The 20,018-nt window shown below is 43.5% G+C and overlaps 1 protein-coding gene across 4 annotated transcripts in view; it reads right to left on the bottom strand.

Annotated features, from left to right (window-relative positions):
* eipr1 (EARP complex and GARP complex interacting protein 1) overlaps positions 1-20,018 on the bottom strand; it is a 245,599-nt gene that overhangs the window by 200,044 nt on the left and 25,537 nt on the right. For all 4 annotated transcript variants that reach the window (XR_014597474.1, XM_084013997.1, XM_084013998.1 and 1 more), the window contains exons 5-6: positions 14,100-14,199; positions 2,711-2,847 (exon numbers count right to left, since the gene is read on the bottom strand). Coding sequence is in view for 3 of the 4 variants with exons in the window: in XM_084013997.1 (XP_083870123.1) it covers positions 2,711-2,847; positions 14,100-14,199 (237 nt within the window). In the remaining variant the exon portion in view is untranslated. The remainder of the gene's footprint in view (positions 1-2,710; positions 2,848-14,099; positions 14,200-20,018) is intronic.

Here is a 20,018-nt window from a genome sequence, read left to right as displayed (position 1 = left end):
GGACAATAGAAGATTGGAAAACGTTGCCTGGTCTGATGAGTCTGGATTTCTGCTGCTACATTCCGATGGTAGGGTCAGAATTTGGCGTCAACAACATGAAAGCATGGATCCATCCTGCCTTGTATCAACGGTTCAGGCTGGTGGTGGTGGTGTAATGGTGTGGGGGATATTTTCTTGGCACACTTTGGGCCCATTAGTACCAATTGAGCATCGTGTCAACGCCACAGCCTACCTGAGTATTGTTGCTGACCATGTCCATCCCTTTATGACCACAGTGTACCCATCTTCTGATGGCTACTTCCAGCAGGATAACGCACCATGTCATAAAGCGTGAATCATCTCAGACTGGTTTCTTGAACATGTGTGTATATATATATATATATATATATATATATATATATATATATATATATATATGTCAAGTCTTTATTTAAATGTTACTAATCTTTATAGTATCTGTGTATGCTTCATAACTCCCATATATAATATATCGTGACATTACAAACATTATTTGCTGTGGCTTTCCAATAAATGAGAGACAAAATGTTTGTTTAATCTGTAACTGTAACTTTGTTTGCTTGCTTTTTGTTTTTATTGCTTTAAAAAAAAAAATGCAATCTCTTTGTCATGTCTTACTACTTATTTGCTTGTTCTCGCTTTCTGGTTTTGTTTTCCTCCAAAAGCAATTTGTTGATGTCAAACATAAGAAGTTAAGGGAACATTTAAGCATCAACGTTTCCAAAGACTCCAGCTCAATTTTAGGGAAATGTATATGAACTCTGTGATATCAGAGATGAGACTAACGAGCCCCCTCCCTCCCTTTGTGCCCACGGCCAAATCACCTTTAAAAACAGCACAGCGGGAGGAGAACGGTCAAAACGGAGCGTGCAGGAACTCTAGAATTTGCTATGGGGGGGGGGGATATCAATGATTCAACTATCTTATCTGGGCTCTACGATACACATCTGTAAATATATTCTCTCTCTCCTCCACCCGGCACTCCCTCTCCATCTCTCCGACACGTTGCCGTTATCATTGCGGTGGATAACGAGGTGATTATTATTCCTCCGAGCGGAGCCCACATGTACACACTTGCTGACTTCCCTCATCGCATACCTCAGAAACACACACACACACACACACACACACACACTCAGACACACACACACACACACTCAGACACACACACACACACACACACGCAGAGAGGTGGGAAGGTGGGAAGCTGATAACCTGCAGTTACAGGTTTAATGTGTGCTACTACACATGCTCCATGTCAAGCAGGTACATTAGTGTTTCGCCGCCTCACACTTTATCATGTGCCGAGGAGAAGCTTACACTTCATTACACTCATGAACAACCACATGCAGGCAAACAAACGTGGTGTAAAAAGACCAGAGTGGAATTCACAGAGATTCCCACCGTCAGTAAACGCACCGTTAGCGCTGCCTTCCGTAGCGAACATTACGCCAGACAGACTTTACAATCTGAAAACATCCTTCTGGGAGAAGTGTTGACACTTTTATTCTTATATAGACGTCCTGTGATAAATATAGGTTTTATCGAGAAGCTTGAGATTTAATTGCAATACAGCAGGTCATCATTAGGGCTCAGTATCATGTGTAATGTATGCAATTATAAGACCATAATGTTATGTTACATTGAGGAATATGAAAACATGACTGGGCTCTACGGTTTCTTTTTAATCTTCCATTGAAGTCTTCAAACAAAGCTTTGTATCACGTCGCCATATTTTATGACATCATCTTTAAGAAAACCTTTTTTTAAATCCTTAATTTGATTAAATTCGTCACATTTTCACTGAATAATGAAAATGTTGTTTTTAGAAGGCCAAACTCCAACAAAGAATAAAAGCTGTGCGCTACATCAGGCATCAGAACTGGGTTTACTGGGCCAGCGTCCACAGACCTCTCGAGGTCCAGTTGTTTGACACATGGAGCTTCACGGCTTTGGATGGAATAATATAACACGGCTGTGGCTGACGACATGTGCTGGTAAACTAACGTTACTTGATATCGTGATGAAACATCTTGACGTTTACAAGACAACCAACAATTTCTACCATCTCACATAGAATGAAAACAGATGTCCTGGTGTAGATGTGGGAGTGAAGCAGAACTCATCGGTAGTACTTCCATTCAGCCTGATGAGTCAAATTAAATGCTTATTTCTGTGTACTGCACTGAAATATCTTGTAATTACACGTAAATACTGAAATGCTTAAGCTCCCAGAGTTTAACTCGGATGACTCTTACATGACTCACGTAAATGCAGGGTATTGGAAAGGCAGGTACATGTGGAAATTTGCCATGTATGAAACGTGATTTAATCCTGAGTGGCAAAGCTTACAGAAAACATGCCTCATTCTGATCTTTTCTACATTTCTCTCCTCAATACCACCAAAGTGTTGCTTTTAAATCCCCTGGCACTGGCTGATTGTCAGCCATAGAATCATTGAGCACATAGGAATTTATCAACTCACGCATCTGAATCAAATTTCAAGAAAAATGAATATAATTACGGTGAAAAAGGAGAATAATACTTCAACAATCTTTCCCCTTAAATAATTGCTATAAAGAATAAGAATAAACATTACGATGTGCAAAAATGTCTCTGAAATGAATAAAAAACAGTCAAACTATAACTCTGCAGAAGGTATTCCATAATAGTATTTTCTGGGCGAGCTCACCTCATGGTGCGAAGGTCCCAGCCTCGTATGGCCGTGTCGTTCGCCGTGGCGAGCTGGCTGCAATTGTGATGGGGGCTCCATTTGCCCGAGGTGAACTTGAGCTGACCTTTGCCCTCCAGGGTGGCGGTGCTGGAGACCTGCAGAGGACAGCAACACCTTCATTACCATCTCGGAGCAGGGACGTGAGCTCCATCCAGATCTATGTGCCATAGGTTCAGCCGGTTCAGAGCACAATCAGCATAATAAGGCATTATTAGGAGTTTCTCTGAAGGCCACACTCACCACGACAACAGCTCAGTGGGATTCTGTGGTTTTACTTCACACGGGAACATGGACTACTGAAATGACGTCCACCCACTTTACAATAAATCTCTCCCTTAAAATTTAATTTCCGTCTGATTCAGTCAAGTTTTAAAACTCAATACTAATTCAAAGCGGCGCTAATCAATATCTTATATCTTCTTATATTAGCAATTGATCATATTACTGTGTGCACTGTGAAAGGAGTTGCTCGTGGAGACAAACTGTGACTCCAATCACATAAACGAGATGCTCTTAATGCATCAAAACCATTGTTGGACGTTAATTCTCCAGACGGACTTTAAAGAAGAGCTATTATGCGTTTCTGTTGCTCACACACACAAACACTGCTCCTGAACGCCTCACATGAATGATTTTCTTTTCTTCCATACAGTAGTGATGTCACAAATTAACTCATTTGCATAATACCTGCCCAGCCGCTAGTTTGTCCCACCCTCAAACAAAGCTAGTGAATGCAGCGCTGAACAGGAAGTCTCCACGTGGAGAAGACGCCGTTCTCAGCTGTGAAACGTAAAGTGGCTACAATTAATGTTGTCACTATTCCTCAGCAGTACAACTTTTCCTTCTGACAAACACACTCAGTGGTTGACCAATCACAGCCGAGTGGGGTTTTTTGGAAGCGAGGGAAGGGAGGGGCAGGAGGTCAAACAGAGCGTTTCAAAGTCAAAGTTACACAGAGGATCGATATTGCGTTTCCCCCCCCATACTCCACATGAGCAAGTAATATTTTAACACGACATAGAACATAATAGTGCATCTACACATAAACACAACACATACAGACAGACAGTGGGCGTTTACATTATACAGAATATTCACAGTGTGCCAGAAGTGCAGTCCGTTATGAGGTATGTTAATGAGGTGCAATAAGAAGAAGGTGCATTAAAGTAGAGTGCAAAGTGCAGAATAGCAGCATGGAGATACATATGGATGCAAACATGGAAGTTATTGTGCATCAGAGTGAGAGAGGCTCAGACCAGCAGCTGCAGCAGGGAACAAGACAGTGTTCTCTAAGCATTCAAACATGTTCTAGTAGGAACCTGAAATAAAGGGACGCACCAGAAAAGGACAATAGTAGGACTTCTTAAAAAAAAAAAAAACTAAAATGAATGCTAATATTAGTAAAAAGGCTAAAAAAGGTGAGGCACTTTGAATCTGGTGATGTGATGACGATAAATCACCTGTTTTATGCTAAATCACACGACCGGACGTACAGTGTGCAGTAATGATATCAAAGTATCAAATTCCATATTTCTTACAAATATTTGCTTTTGTCAGAAATGTAAAGATCACCAGTAGGTTATGAATAATTTCTCAGCACCTGTAGCTTAAATAAAAATGGGATGTTCTGACAAGTAAGCAGGCTCGTCCTCCTCCTGCAGCGCTTCAACATATAGATTAGTTCTGTTCTCATTTCAGGGGTCATCAGCATGACAGGGGCCCCCCCCAGTGGTGGGGCTGGGGGGCAACGGCATGCACCTGCTGCTCAGTCAGCCGACCTGCTGACCCCTGGCTGTCCTCGGCCCCACAGCAGGGATCTATACACTAGAACTAGTCACTTATGGATCAACTGTCGAGGCGGAAATGAGCCCTTGGAGGATTGAATTCAATGACATGTTATTTACATGTATGTGTCATATCACGACTAAAGTTATCTCGGGACACTTTACACATGAAGACACTGATGATCAAAGTCAATGAACTTCAGAGTCCCAACATCACAGGAGAAAGAAGGCCTTTAAGACTGATGCGTGTTGAAAGCTGAATCAAACTAAAATGTTTAGGCTGGTTGGAAATCATTCAAATGTATTTCCTCTGCATTTTAAACATAAAAACTCAACTGACTAAATGTCCCTTTGATACAAACATTTGAGCAGTTTTGCTGGGAGGCGGTGAGGTTGGATTGGCTGCCTTTGTTTTAGGGCTTTTCATTTATCTAACCTGCTTCCGTGTGTTTTCACAGGGCAACGATGAAGGTGAAATTAATCAAAGTCCAAACAAGGACTTGTTTGTGTAAAGCTCTTCATCAGGATACTTAAAAATGGAATCCTATTAATTCAGCAGGCTGGCTTTGGAAATGATTATCTTTCCCTTAAACTGTGATGCATCCAACGATTGTAAGCATCACACTGCTCTCTGACTGGCTGCAGGTCTCTCTCCCCCGTCTCTCTCTCCCCCCCGTCTCTGCCTGTTGGAGCAGGGATCATCGATCGCCCCGTCACCACACAGCTCCCTGGTACACTCTCATTATTTCAGCTAGAGAGGACAGGGGAGAGACGACAGAGCAGCAGGGAGGGAGGGAGGAAGCAGTAAAAGGGAAGGAGAACAAAGAGACGGGTAAAGGAAGAAAATAAAGGAGAGAAGTGAAAAGAATGGAGCTGGAGGAAAGGTGGGAGAGGACGGGGACAGATGACATCAGACAGGAGAGAAGCAGGGATTTCTCTGTGGCCTTCATGTTAAATTCTAGGACTTTGCAGGGATTTGCATGATGTATCAGAGCTCCTCCTGCTTTTCCCCATGTTTTCAGTGTCAGGTTAGAGCTGCTGAGCAGAGCGATCACCAAATCACATATGTTGCAACTTAATAGATGTATTTATTTTTATTTATTTATTTATTTGATTAGCAATGCACACTAATTAACATATCAAAGAGCATCAATGTGAATATGCCGGAGTTAGCATAATTGCTCAATTTCATCCGTCGTCCTAAGGCAGTATTATAAAAACATACAGACAAAAAAGAAAAAAGAAAAGAGGGAGAAAGAAAAGGGAAACATGTAGAAATTTTACACAAAAATAAGTCCCGATTCACATAAAGGTTAAAATCAATCATAAAATCAATAATCAATTTAAAGGCAGTTAGAACACCTTTACGTTGCTAACAAACAAAGTGGAAGACAGCCATAGAACAGCAACGTCTGTCACCGAGTGAGTGAGTGAGTGAGTGAGTGAGTGAGTGAGTGAGTGAGTGAGTGAGTGAGTGAGTGAGTGGATTCAGTGAGTGAGTGATTCAGTGAGTGAGTGATTCAGTGAGTGATTCAGTGAGTGAGTGAGTGAGTGAGTGAGTGATTCAGTGAGTGAGTGAGTGAGTGAGTGAGTGAGTGAGTGAGTGAGTTTGTGAGTGAGTGATTCAGTTTGTGAGTGAGTGATTCAGTGAGTGAGTGAGTGATTCAGTGAGTGAGTGAGTGATTCAGTGAGTGAGTGAGTGAGTGAGTGAGTGAGTGATTCAGTGAGTGAGTGAGTGAGTGAGTGAGTGAGTGATTCAGTGAGTGAGTGAGTGGATTCAGTGAGTGAGTGATTCAGTGAGTGAGTGATTCAGTGAGTGATTCAGTGAGTGAGTGAGTGAGTGAGTGAGTGATTCAGTGAGTGAGTGAGTGAGTGAGTGAGTGAGTGAGTGAGTGATTCAGTGAGTGAGTGAGTGAGTGAGTGAGTGAGTGATTCAGTGAGTGAGTGAGTGAGTGAGTGAGTGAGTGAGTGAGTGATTCAGTGAGTGAGTGAGTGAGTGATTCAGTGAGTGAGTGAGTGAGTGAGTGATTCAGTGAGTGAGTGAGTTTGTGAGTGAGTGATTCAGTGAGTGAGTGAGTGATTCAGTGAGTGAGTGAGTGAGTGATTCAATGAGTGAGTGAGTGAGTGAGTGAGTGATTCAGTGAGTGAGTGAGTGAGTGATTCAGTGAGTGAGTGAGTGAGTGAGTGAGTGAGTGAGTGAGTGAGTGATTCAGTGAGTGAGTGAGTGAGTGAGTGAGTGAGTGAGTGAGTGAGTGATTCAGTGAGTGAGTGAGTGAGTGATTCAGTGAGTGAGTGAGTGAGTGAGTGAGTGATTCAGTGAGTGAGTGAGTGAGTGAGTGAGTGAGTGAGTGATTCAGTGAGTGAGTGAGTGAGTGAGTGATTCAGTGAGTGAGTGAGTTTGTGAGTGAGTGATTCAGTGAGTGAGTGAGTGATTCAGTGAGTGAGAGAGTGAGTGATTCAATGAGTGAGTGAGTGAGTGAGAGAGTGAGTGATTCAATGAGTGAGTGAGTGAGTGAGTGATTCAGTGAGTGAGTGAGTGATTCAGTGAGTGAGAGAGTGAGTGATTCAATGAGTGAGTGAGAGAGTGAGTGATTCAATGAGTGAGTGAGTGAGTGAGTGATTCAATGAGTGAGTGAGTGAGTAAGTGATTCAGTGAGTGAGTGATTCAGTGAGTGAGTGAGTGAGTGAGTGAGTGAGTGATTCAGTGAGTGAGTGAGTGAGTGAGTGAGTGAGTGAGTGATTCAGTGAGTGAGTGATTCAGTGAGTGAGTGAGTGAGTAAGTGAGTCAGTGAGTGATTCAGTGAGTGATTCAGTGAGTGAGTGAGTGAGTGAGTGAGTGAGTGAGTGAGTGAGTGATTCAGTGAGTGAGTGAGTGAGTGAGTGAGTGAGTGAGTGAGTGATTCAGTGAGTGAGTGAGTGAGTGAGTGAGTGAGTGAGTGAGTGAGTGATTCAGTGAGTGAGTGAATGAACCGTTTGTTCCAGGAAGCCTCAGAGTTGAAATTTAGGGGGATCTCTGAAATATTGCAGTTTTTGGTGCCACAGTTTAGTTTTTTCCTGTATGAATTCATATTTCCTGTATATGTGGTGTTTCCGGGGTGTTGACACAGTTTGGTGAATACGTTCTAATCCTGTATTCACACTATGAGCAACAGACTACAAGTCATTTCCAATGGAAGCCGGTGACATGAAACTACACATGATTTTAACCCTTCAGTCTAAATGGATCCGCCAGCCTCCAGAACATTCACCAAACATCGGGCCTCGCTTCAACCACCACTCGCCCACAACCTGGCTGTTTTGTGGCTTTTGTTGCTGACAGTGTGAACATGGCGTAAAAGTGAAGAAGTGTGTGTGCAGCCAATGTGAGGTCGAGTGAGAGAGGGAGAGAGAGAGTGAGCTCAGAGCAGCATCCTCACGGCTTTACTTTCCAGCCCAAATTCAACTGTGGCCAGCGGATCAGAACGGCTATGAACAGCTATGAACACTGGACAGACAACGTCAGGATTACACGATGTAATTAAGCAGATGGATGGTGCGATCAGTACATCAGAGTGTAAAGTTACCTGAAGGCAACTCGATCTGAGAAACTCTGTGTTAGGCATCGACCTTGAACGGTTCAGGTCTTTTGAAAATACGTTACGTGTATTTCATGTGATGGGCAGGATGAACTGGAAAAGTGATTTTGACATATTGATACTTGTTGACACATACTGTACTTGAGCAGGAAACACTAATCACTAATGCAGGGAGACGTGATGAGGACGATTATTTTAACGGTCTTCAACGGTCATCAGTCAGATTTCCACCCAAAGCAACCAAAATGTTTAGTAGCAGGAACTACTTTTCAAGGAACTAAAAGGTTGCTTCAGCCCATTGTTGTCTGCATTTCCTCCGCCGCCTAAATACCCACGAAGATTAGGCAAATGAGTCCGCTGACGTATGAAGAGACGGCTGTTTTACAAGTCATCGCGGTTATTGTTTTTAATGCTGTTTTACTCGGTAGCACTTTGGGATTGTTTTAACAATGAAATGCTCGGTCGTATCTCTGAATCTCAAGACGTATCCAAACAACTTGGATAAACCCGCCACATATTGGGACTCTAAAGGCTGATGGCCGGGCCGGTCTCAAGGCACTCTGCCAGCGGCTGTCAGACGCTGATTTTCTTTTTACATATTCAGTGCTGCAGGTCACCCTAAAGTTCCTGAGCATTGTGAAAGTGCTCCCCTCTGCCCAGTGACTGTTCAGGGGTAAAGCAAGTCCCTGGAACATAATTAGATTCTGGCCCCTGCTGTCAAAACACAATGAGTTCCTCCAAAGGCCACTGTGGTCGTCCAACACCATCTATCGCAAAGAATATTGAAATGAGACAGAAACAACCTGCGAGAATCACTCTGCTATCTTTCTACAAACTCATTCAAATAATCGATGAAGTGGGAGTACGACTCTTCATCAGGACGCTACACTGGTGGTGTGTCAGCGAAGCCGGGGCTCCGTGCGTCCCGGGTTCCCAGCTTTATTAGAGCGCTAACCCAATTAGGACCCTAACAAGGCAGCGCACACAACACGAGGGGATGCATCCATTTAGGACTCAAGCGGCACTAATGCTAAGCTATCTGTCAAATCGCCATGCATTCATGCTTTCTCTACACTACGGAAGTGTGTGTGTGTGTGTGTGTGTGTGTGTGTGTGTGCGTGTGTGTGTGTGTGAGCAGATGTGCAGGACAAGGTGTGTGGGTGTGCTGTGAGCCGACGGAGATGTTCTCACTCAATTCCACCAGCGATTCTAATTGATGAGCCATGCACACACACACACACACACACACACACACACACACACACACACACACACACACACACACACACACACACACACACACACACACACGCACACACACACACGCACACACACACACGCACACACACACACGCACACACACACACACACACTTCCTTCCAACAATGCACACGAGTAAGCTTATGCACATGATCCTCTCTTATATATGCACACACACACTCTTGCAAACACCCACACCAAACTCACACACACCCGTACACACTAATCTAGGCCAGGCCCGAGAGAGAGAGAGAGAGAGAGAGAGAGAGAGAGAGAGAGAGAGAGAGAGAGAGAGAGAGAGAGAGAGAGAGAGAGAGAGAGAGAGAGAGACATCCACGCTGCAGCTGGACAGGGCTTGAGATGAACACATCACCCTCTGACAGATCGAGGGATCGGGAGGGGAGAGAGTGGGATGAAAGGAGGGAGAGGAGGAGATTAGCATTCTCATCAGCACTGGAGGAATTTGTCTTGGCTGCCAACTCTTTTTCCTCTTTTTCATTCCCGTTCTCCTCATCAAGCCCGCCGTTTCCTTATCCATATCTCTTCCTCCGTCTCCCTAATCTCCATCTCTCCAATCAGTGGGATCCTCCGTTGCTCCCTCTTCCTCCATCCTCCGTTCCTATTATACTTCTTTCTCACCATTATTCTCCAGCTCTCTCCTTCTCCCTGGATACACAATGGGAATAGATGCAGTGTCCGGTGTTCAGAGGACAGAAAGAGCACCTCTATGCCGATATGAATACAGATACTTTTTATTATTAAAAGGAGCGGGAGTTGCATGATTTATCCTGCATCATCAATAAATATAAAGAATTAAAAAGAATTGAAAGCGGTCGAATCTGTTTTGCCCCCTTTTTTATTGGTGTTACATTAAGCTACAGTCAATTAAAGGCACCACTTCCTGCACAGATGTTTCACATTAAAAGCCCCTGTTAAAATGAGAAACTGTAAATAACAGTAGTGTACTTGACTGAGGCTGAATTTATTTATTTATTTAATTATTACATTTTTTTTAAACTAAGAAACTAAGAATTCCATTTTCCCTAAATTTCACATCCGTCAGATGTTTTTTGCCGTTTCCTGCTTCACTCCGCGTTTCTTATGTTGGAGAAAAGCTTGGCGTCAGGACAAGTGTTGCCTTTTGCTTTCCTTTCACTCTTTTTGATGAATTTCCCTTCACGATGATTGATGAATTGTTAAAGTAACATTAATCAATCATGACATAAATACAAAAAAAAAACTTCCACATCTATGAATCAATGGACAAAAATAAATAATCATATAAGCATGATCAAGATGAATTCCAGTATAGTGCACCAATAAATAACGCAGGAGACACTTCAGATCCAGAACAATATGAACATGACAGCATGGTAGCATTATGTGTATATTATATATTATATTATATTCTGTGATTTTTGTAAAATTCATGAATTGGATGCATCCATGGGGGAGATTCTGAGTCCATGTGCACATAATAACAAATTAAACACATAAAGCAGATAGAGAAACTTTCCTAACTTCTATTTGGAAACTCAACATCGACAGAACAACGCTAGCTGGAAGCTAACATCCATCCACACTGGGCCGAGCAGGAGCACATGTTGCTCTGAGGCCATGTTGGGAAGGAACAGAGAAACTTCTCAGGAACTTCTCTCTCACACACACACGCACGCGCACACGCACACGCACACGCACACGCACACACACACACACACACGCACACGCACACGCACACACACACACACACACGCACACACACACACTAACTATCTCCGCGGTTCAGATTCACGCTGCATACTTCTCTAACTGCCTGGCAGCACAACACACAACAAGCAGCTCCATCTGGTGAACAACTAAAATCACTGCAAAGAGAAAGGGAGTTAAATGACCCAAAACAAAACTCTCCATTTGAACTTGGATTGATGCGAGTGTGAATGAATTATCGATAACCAATTCATCGAGAACAGCCTGGCAGACAGGGTGACAGACAGAGTGAGAGACTGGGAAAGAGAGGGGCGAGCATGTGCATGCATTCATCCAGACCGACACTACAGACATTTCAAAAGGGTCAGCTCTCTCTCTCTCTCACACTCTCTCACACACACACACACACACACACACACACACACACACACACCTCACACACACCTCACACACACACACACACACACACACACACACACACACACACACACACACACACACACACACACACACACACACACACACACACACACACACACACACACACTCTCTTTTATCTCTTAGGTGTGTGACCTGCCGTTTATGCGAATCCCTCAACGAGCGCATGAATTACCAATGATTCATCTATATTCTCAGTCGCTCACGGCCTCTAATGGAACAATACACACACATGAAAGCATGGGCCGCTACTCCATCGCATCTTCCACACACACACCTCACACACACACACACACACCTCACACACACCATTATCTGGAGTCTTTAAATACATAATGGGCATTTTAATTGCAAAGCCCGCAGGTTGGAGACAGAGCATTTCCAGTGAAGAGGCTCTTCACCTTGCATTAAGAAGGACACAACTACAGGCAGACTGACCAGACATACTTGGTTACATTGAATTCAGGGCGTTGACTTGTAAGACGTATTTTCAGATAATGATATTGCTACTTTTACTTCTCAGGGCAAGATACGGACCCCCAAAGGCCCTGAAGACTGTGACATCGGTGAGTGTGAAGGATTTTTAGATTCGATCCTGATGAACACGTTGGCTTTGAGCTCTCAGTGTATGAATGTGCGTGTGACATGTAGTTCTTTGAGTGGTCACAAGACTACAAAAGGAGCAAATCTATTTGCCATTCTTCCACCACTGCTGAATGGGTGGAAGTCCTGACTCCTTCCTATAAGGAACCAGGAACTGTGGAACCTCAGCAACTAAACTCTGCACTCCCGTTACCCAAACACATGCATCTTGGCTAAAACCTTACTCTTTAAAACACTTGTGTATGGAAAGTAGTGAGCATACGAGTGAATATTTGAGAATTGGATTATGCTGCACAAGTTGTGTGAGAGTTTTTAACGGATTCTTTTTTTGGTTTCCGTTCCCCGTGGAGACATGTGAGGAAAAAGTTATCTTCAAGAATTTGTGGTCGCACAGGGTGAGTCATATACAGTACACAAACAAATATTTGTTTTAATATTTTGTAAAGGTTTGATGTTGTAATCAGCATTCATGTTTCTTCCAGCTGAGTTTTGATTCCTTCATGCACTCGAAACACAAGGTACACTTGTGTGTTAGTAGCAAGCTTTTAGTCCACCTTAAAACATGGAATCGTGGAGCACTTCAGCCTCTTGTGGCAGGAATCAGAATCACAGCAACAAACACTTGATAAACACAAACGATCCTTGCAAAAATTAAATAAATACAAAACATAAAAACTTTTTTTCCCCTCACACCTGTTTCACAGATGAAAAAACACGTTTTAAGGAACTTAGAAAGATTATCCTGGCAAACAGCTTTCCCACCTGTTCTGAAGTCATAACCACATGAGAGAAAATCTATTTAGATCAGACTTAGAAAATGTTTTTCTCACCTGCCACTCAGGGCTTCCTTAGGCTCTCTCTAAATATCACAGCGAGGATGTCTGTTGACCACTCAGCAAAACAACACAGAGCAGGAACTTTTTCAAATATTGCACAGGAACTTAATTCAGTCCCTGATTCTCTGGGTTGAAACCACAGACTGTATATAAGAAGTAGACGCCACCCGTCGGTATTTTGGCCATCACCATTTTGGCCATTTGCAAATATTGAAGGAGAGTGCCCATATTTGTACTGCGAAGGAGCGACGGGTGGATCTGAAGAACACAAGCCACAGAGCGTCCAGCGATGGCCAGCAGAGAGAATGCAAGTTTCAGGCACTTCAGCCTTGGCTTCACTTTTTCAGTGCTTGAATCCGTATAAAAGGTTATTAGAAAAGGACTAATGGCGCCTTCACACCTTGTTTGTTTCAGACAGCTTTGCCTGAACCAAGATTGCAGGTGTGAAAGATGCGTCGGTTCTCGATCTAAACTGACTGCTGGTAGTAATATCTGTTAATAAAATCCATCCGACACCCAACAGCAGAGGCTACACGTTAATTAGACAACACGCTGATGTCAGACCACACCCGTCTGCAAACCAACGAATGTTAAGTAGAGGGAGATGACGCCCACGTAACAACAAAACGTGAAACCAAACTAACAGGATCAAACGCATACAATGAAAGTAAATACGACCGTTGCTTGTGACCTTGGTCCGGACGTTCAGCTGTGAAAACGACCTCAGAGCAGCAAATGAATCTCCCGGTATTCCAATGAGATGTTTAACTACCGTATACGTGTGTAATGTTACATATCCACATATCTGATCATGTAGAAAACAGATACAGGAAGAGACTTTTCTCTTCCTTATTAAAGGAGACTACAGCATTACTGTGGCAGAGACTTGACCAGAATAATATTAAACTGGCAACATCTTATAAACCTGCCCCGATAGTCTGTGTGTGTGTGTGTGTGTGTGTGTGTGTGTGTGTGTGTGTGTGTGTGTGTGTGTGTGTGTGTGTGACAGAATGAATAGTGGACACTGTCGTCGCAGAGAGAGGATGTGTGCATCTGATAACACCGAGACGATATGGTGGTTATCAAATAATGAGTTAGCTATTGTGTGATATGGTGTGTGTGTGTGTGTGTGTTTGTGTGTTACCGTGGCCTGTGTGGAGCTCTCCTGCAGGTCCCAGAGTAGTGCATGGTTATCAGCCAATGAAATCACACGCTTGCCATCCCCCATGGGCTCCCACAGCACGCTGTAAACACACACACACAGAAAAAACACACAATTACAGTCAATTACAACACAGATGTTGTTCAAACATGCGTACAGGCTCATACGTACAGGCTGCAAACTTGGAGAATGGAGCGTGAATTACAGCATCGTGTACAATATCACAACTTTTAAACATGTGCATACATTTCTGGATCACGTCTGAGATGCACAGCGTCAACAGGGGAATTACAATTATAAAATGTTACACATTATAAGATTAAAAGGCAATATTTGTCTATTCGTCATTGATTTCTATTACATTAAACCAAGAAAGTATTTTCCTTAACCCGGACTTCTCTCAGTCTGCTCAGTCATTTTCAAAACTGTCTGGACACCATAGCTTTGTGCTGAAGTTACTCCGACATCAGGAAAAGCATTTGTCGGGGACTTTATTCGCTGTGGATGAATCCATTTGGTGTTTTGGTGAATATGTATGGCAGCCGGACGCTGTACGCAGGATTGAATCCAATAAACCACATTGTGTTCGTGGTAATGAAGGACCATGTCCCCTAGTGCTACAGAGCTATTCATGTTTTGGATGAGGCTACTTGTTAGTAGGATCAACTAATACTTGGGTTTTTGTCTTTTTATGAGATCTATTGACAATTATTAAACAAGACTAATAGTCTGCAGCCATGCTAGCATGTCTTGTGCTCCAAGCTAAATGCTAACGTCAGTGTGCTCCTGATGACAGTGTGGACATGCCAATGTTGAGCAGAGATGTTTACCATGGTCACTATTTTAGTTTAGCATGTTAGCATTACGAATTAGCGCTAAAACACAAAGTGCAGTCGATGATGAGGATGTCAATGTTGTCTTTTTTCTTTTCTACAGTTTATCCTAGTACAGCTTGTTGTGTACGTAAACAGAATGTAAACACAACAATGTGTGGCTTCATATACAAGCTGGAATATTTGGGAACTACTGAACTGGATGCTGTTTCCTGAAGTTCATCAGAATGAGGCCTCCAAAACCTGAGCTATACCCAGACACACTGCACAGAAGTACTGGGCTTTTCATAAACATCTTGTCGTCTCACTTCTGGAAAGAAAGCAAGTATTTTTAATCTAAATTGTTCCTCTAAAGGGAACATACACATAAATGAAAGTACATTTTTCTGTCCTTGTGCACATACGTCTGGGTATGTAGAGTGCCATTCAACCAACATCCATTCAGATTTGGCTCCCCTTCCTGTCACATGCACACTCGTTAGAATAAACTGCCCAAGGCTTGAGCAGTAGCTTAGCCAATCAGAGCAGCTTGGGCTTTTGCCGGTTGGAGGTCTTAAAGAGACAGGCGCCAAAACGGAGCGTTCCGTTTTGGAAAAATAATGTTTGTCGTCGTAGAAACCCAAAATAAAACAATATATTTGTATATGTCTACATTGTGCTCTGGTGCTTTTAAATGTCTAATTTGTGTGATTCCAGATACATTTCCACTGTAACGATATGATTCTTTCACATTTAGCAAGCTTACGTAACCCAGACGTACAGGATGTGTCCGTGTCACCACCATCAGCCACGGGAGGCTGTTGCTGTTGTTTCACTGTGATTTCACTTTGAGACTGTGTTCATGTCTGCTTAGAAAAAGTAGTCCTTGAAAAAAGTGATACGCCACCTGGAGCACGCTCTTACCTGCACACATAACCACACGCTGCAGCAACTAATCATTATTTGCTCAAGAAAGTGACAATAGCAACAACGGAGTTCTGCACGTTTAGCAAAGAGTACTTATTGCCAAATCCAGCAGCCCAATTCTGTCAATCCGGCGTTAAAACACAGCAGTGGGTAGAGGCTCGCTCAGTGGTGTGAAAGAAGTGGTAGCTTTTACTGCATACTTAGCTTTGATTCCTCCCTGCATACCACTTTCTGCAGAGTATTGATTCCTCACTGCATGCTTCTCGGAGTTGTGATTCTCCTCTGCGCTCTACTTAAAATATGTATTCTGTGCGCGAGCCGTCGTGGCCTAAGCAGAGCTGACACACTGGAGCCCAAACTGTTGCTTTATACTTTATACTTCCCCTGGTGTTGATTCGATCACTCGTATTCCTTTGTTGTTTGTTCTCTTTAGTTCAGATAGGCTCAACAGCTCTGCAATGTAGGCAGAGACATAGCTACAATAAGAAAGAGGACACTGCCCAAGTGAGAAAGCAGTGCTTTTAACTCCGACTCCCGTCGGCTCTAAAAGCAATATGTCAGCCAGCCGGCAATAAGCTCAACGTAACCTTGGCCTGGAAACGCTGCCGTACGCTCGTTAAGGGTTTGATTTTTTCCCTTTAAGTGTCCAATCAGGTTAAAGGATGTCAAACGTCACGGAGGTGCCGACGCGGTCCGACTGGAGGTTCGGATGTCTGAGCCCATCACGGCTCTGAAGCGGCTGTCATTGGTTTAGAGAATGATGCCTTTTATTGAAGGAGTTCATCCATTAGACAACTCCATTTTCATGGAGTCATTCGTCAACTCGACGCGGCAGCAACAATACCCAGCGTTTGACAGAGAGCGTGTGTTATAGAAGGTGAGAGTGTTCGCGGGAGATAAAAGAAATGACAGAGAGGGAGGGAGGGGAGACCAAGTTAGAGTTTGCTTTTGGATTGAATCCAAAATTCAAATATGCACAGTCCTATTAGAAAAGGTGGCGAGGGGGGAGGGAGGAGGGAGGGAGGGAGGGAGGGAGAGAGGAGCGGTGTTTATAAGGGCTGTAAATTCATGACTGCTGAGGGACGGCTTTTACTGCCCTCCGGAGGAGCAGGAAGTCACACACACACACACACACACACACACACACACACACACACACACACACACACACACACACACACACACACACACACACACACACACACACACACACACACACACACACACACACACACACACACACACACACTTTGTCACCAAGAGGAAACCAAATTGACCTACATCCATTGCCCTTAAAGGATCTTTTTTTATATATATCTTAAAACAATACACAAATATGGAGAATGTACATTGAAAGTTGCTGGAATCAGTTTTGCTGCATCCCTCCTCTCCATAGCGGCCATGAAACCTCTCTTCCAAACATAAATACTGTACACGACGGGGGACAATATCCAGATCTCATTCTGTGCAAAAACATATTCTTAAGCCAATATGAAATGGGAATCCTCACCCTCAAACAAACATGACAAGCAAGCCATTTAAGGGAAACGATTTGACTTTTTTTTATGTGACAGTGTAACTTTACCACAGCAGAATAAAGTCAACTTCTTCATCTTGCCTGTAACCTGAACCACCTTATGTCTAAACGCTATGGACAGATCCAGAATCTGTCAAGATTTCCATATGGGAAGTGTTCTGGTTTCTGACTGAACAGTCTGTGTGCAGAGTGGGGCGATGTAGGATTTTATCATGGATGGGGATAAAAAATATGTATATATTTCCATTATTGGGATAATCATGAATATTGTGACTTAGGCCGCGTTCAGACTGCAGGCAAATCCGATTCAAATCTGATTCCTTCTCATATCCGATTTTTAGGGCTGACTGTCCACACTGTTTTAGCAAGTGTCCAAATCGCATTTGGCTCTGTTCAGACTGGGCCACATCAAGTGACCCATCTGACTAGTTGCTGTAGCAACGACTTCGGAGCGGAGGCGTGTATTGTGTGACGTCATGTAATAGCGACGAGAAAAACAACAAACAAGATGGAGGCAGCTCACATGAGTATATTGTCCTTATCGCTGTCCAGTAGATGTTTTCGGCCTCTTCCGACTGCTCCATACCGGTAACGTAGCTCCACAACTTGAAACAGGCGGGTGGTTTGGCGCATTGGGTCAGGTCTGGCGTCGCGTAGAGTGACCTCACGGACAGTCAAATCCGATCTGAGTGTTTGGAGCTGTTCAGACTGAGACGCATCTGTCCAAATGCGATCTGAAACTACCTCCCGGAGGTGGTTTCGATCCGTTTCGCAAAAATCGGATTTCATGTGACTTGGGACTGTTCAGACTTCAAAAGAGTCATCCGGTTCCAATCTGGATGGGCTAAAAATCGGATTTCTGCTGGCAGTCTGAACGCGGCCTGGCTACGTTCACACCGCAGGTCTTAATGCACAATTCCGATTTATGGCTCAAATCCGATTTTTTGTTTGGCTGTTCACATTACCTCTTTAAATGCGGCCTGTCTACGGATTGCTGTGTGAACAGCTCACGCTCCTGAAGTGACCCGCATGCGCAGTTGATCATTGATGACATCACGCCACAGCGGTGTTTACGGAAGCGAACATGGCAACGGCAACCGGTAACGTGGGACTGTATGGCTTCATGCTAAAAACAGTGTGTGGCGGCAGCCGGCAAATTTGCTTCGCTGCTGTCCTCCATGTTTGTTTTGGCTCCCGCCCGCTTTTCAATCAACTTTATTTGTCATTCATTTACAAAACAGTGCAGCGCGGGTCAGAATGACGTCAAAGTCGCATTAAATGCGACCTGGCTGTTCAGACTGCGGTCGCATTCAAAAAAATCAGATACGTATCCGATTCAGTACCACATTTAAATGTGGCCTGAATCTGATTAGAAAATGTCAGATTCAATGCGACTTGTGCTGTTCACATTGTCAAAAGCAAATCAGATATGGGTCACATATGAGCGAAAAAATCAGATTCAGGTCACTTGTAACTGCGGTGTGAACGTAGCCTAACTTGCTATCATTGTAGACAGGTATTAAATAGAGATACTTGGAGACCTTTTGATTATTTGTTTATTGAATAAATATAACGTGTTTCCAGTATCTTTAAGGGCCATTTTAAAGAGTATGAAGAATATTTTGATGATTGTCAGGAGAGGAAGATACAAAAGCTTAAATGCAACCTGGGAACCGGCTAGCGTCTGGCATGACTTAGCTTTCTAATTTAAATGAGCTTGTAAACTTGCTACTCGTCAAACTCCAGTCTCACGTCTCAAGTTGCTTAACAGGACCTCAGACCAACAGCTGATGGGTTCAGAGATTACTATAAACCCAACCCCAAGCCTAAATTAATACAAAATAGAACTTTATTTATATCGTCATATACAACCGTACAGGCATCAGGAGAAGTTGGCTACTGTAAAAAAAAAAAAAAAAAAAACGGGGAGCATCTCGGGGTTGACCGTCTGGCTCAAGGACACTTGAGCATCCAATCTTGTGATTAAAGGTTGACTCTCCGAGTCCCGAGCCGGCCCTTACCTTACCTTTACAGCAAAAAACAATTAACCCTAAAAATCAAATGGTTTCACTTGTGAGGACCAGCTTTTTGTCCCCGCGATGACTAATCAGATTTATGTCCCCGCAATTAATAGGAGAACACACACAGCTTAGCGGGGCCACTCACTGCAGCAAGCAGACTTTATAGATGCAAGACTGCAGCACGTCAGATACCACACACACACACACACACACACACACACACACACACACACACACACACACACACACACACACACACACACACACACACACACACACACACACACACACACACACACACTGCACATAAATCAGTGCACCATAGGACCAATTAAAATATACTCACCACTTTGAGATTTACACACTGTATGCTTCCCTGTAGTATCAATTAATTCACATGAGGGAGAGAGGAAGAGGGGAAGGCAGAGGCAGTACAGGTGTACGGTATCTCACCGTGCCTTCCTCTCTTATTAAAGAATATACGTCATGTGCATTTGACCTTGAGCTCTGCAACAACGTGGCACGCTGGCTGCAGGAACGGTATGTAAATACTGTCGGGGAGAGCTATGGAGGTTTTACAGCCCCATATATCTCCGTCCGGGAC

The sequence above is a fragment of the Eutrigla gurnardus genome, assembly GCF_963514095.1.
Source record: "Eutrigla gurnardus genome assembly, chromosome: 7".
Classification (NCBI taxonomy): Eukaryota; Metazoa; Chordata; class Actinopteri; order Perciformes; family Triglidae; genus Eutrigla; species Eutrigla gurnardus.
Note: the sequence above shows the minus strand (reverse complement) of the source record. Positions and strands in the feature narration are given on the sequence as shown.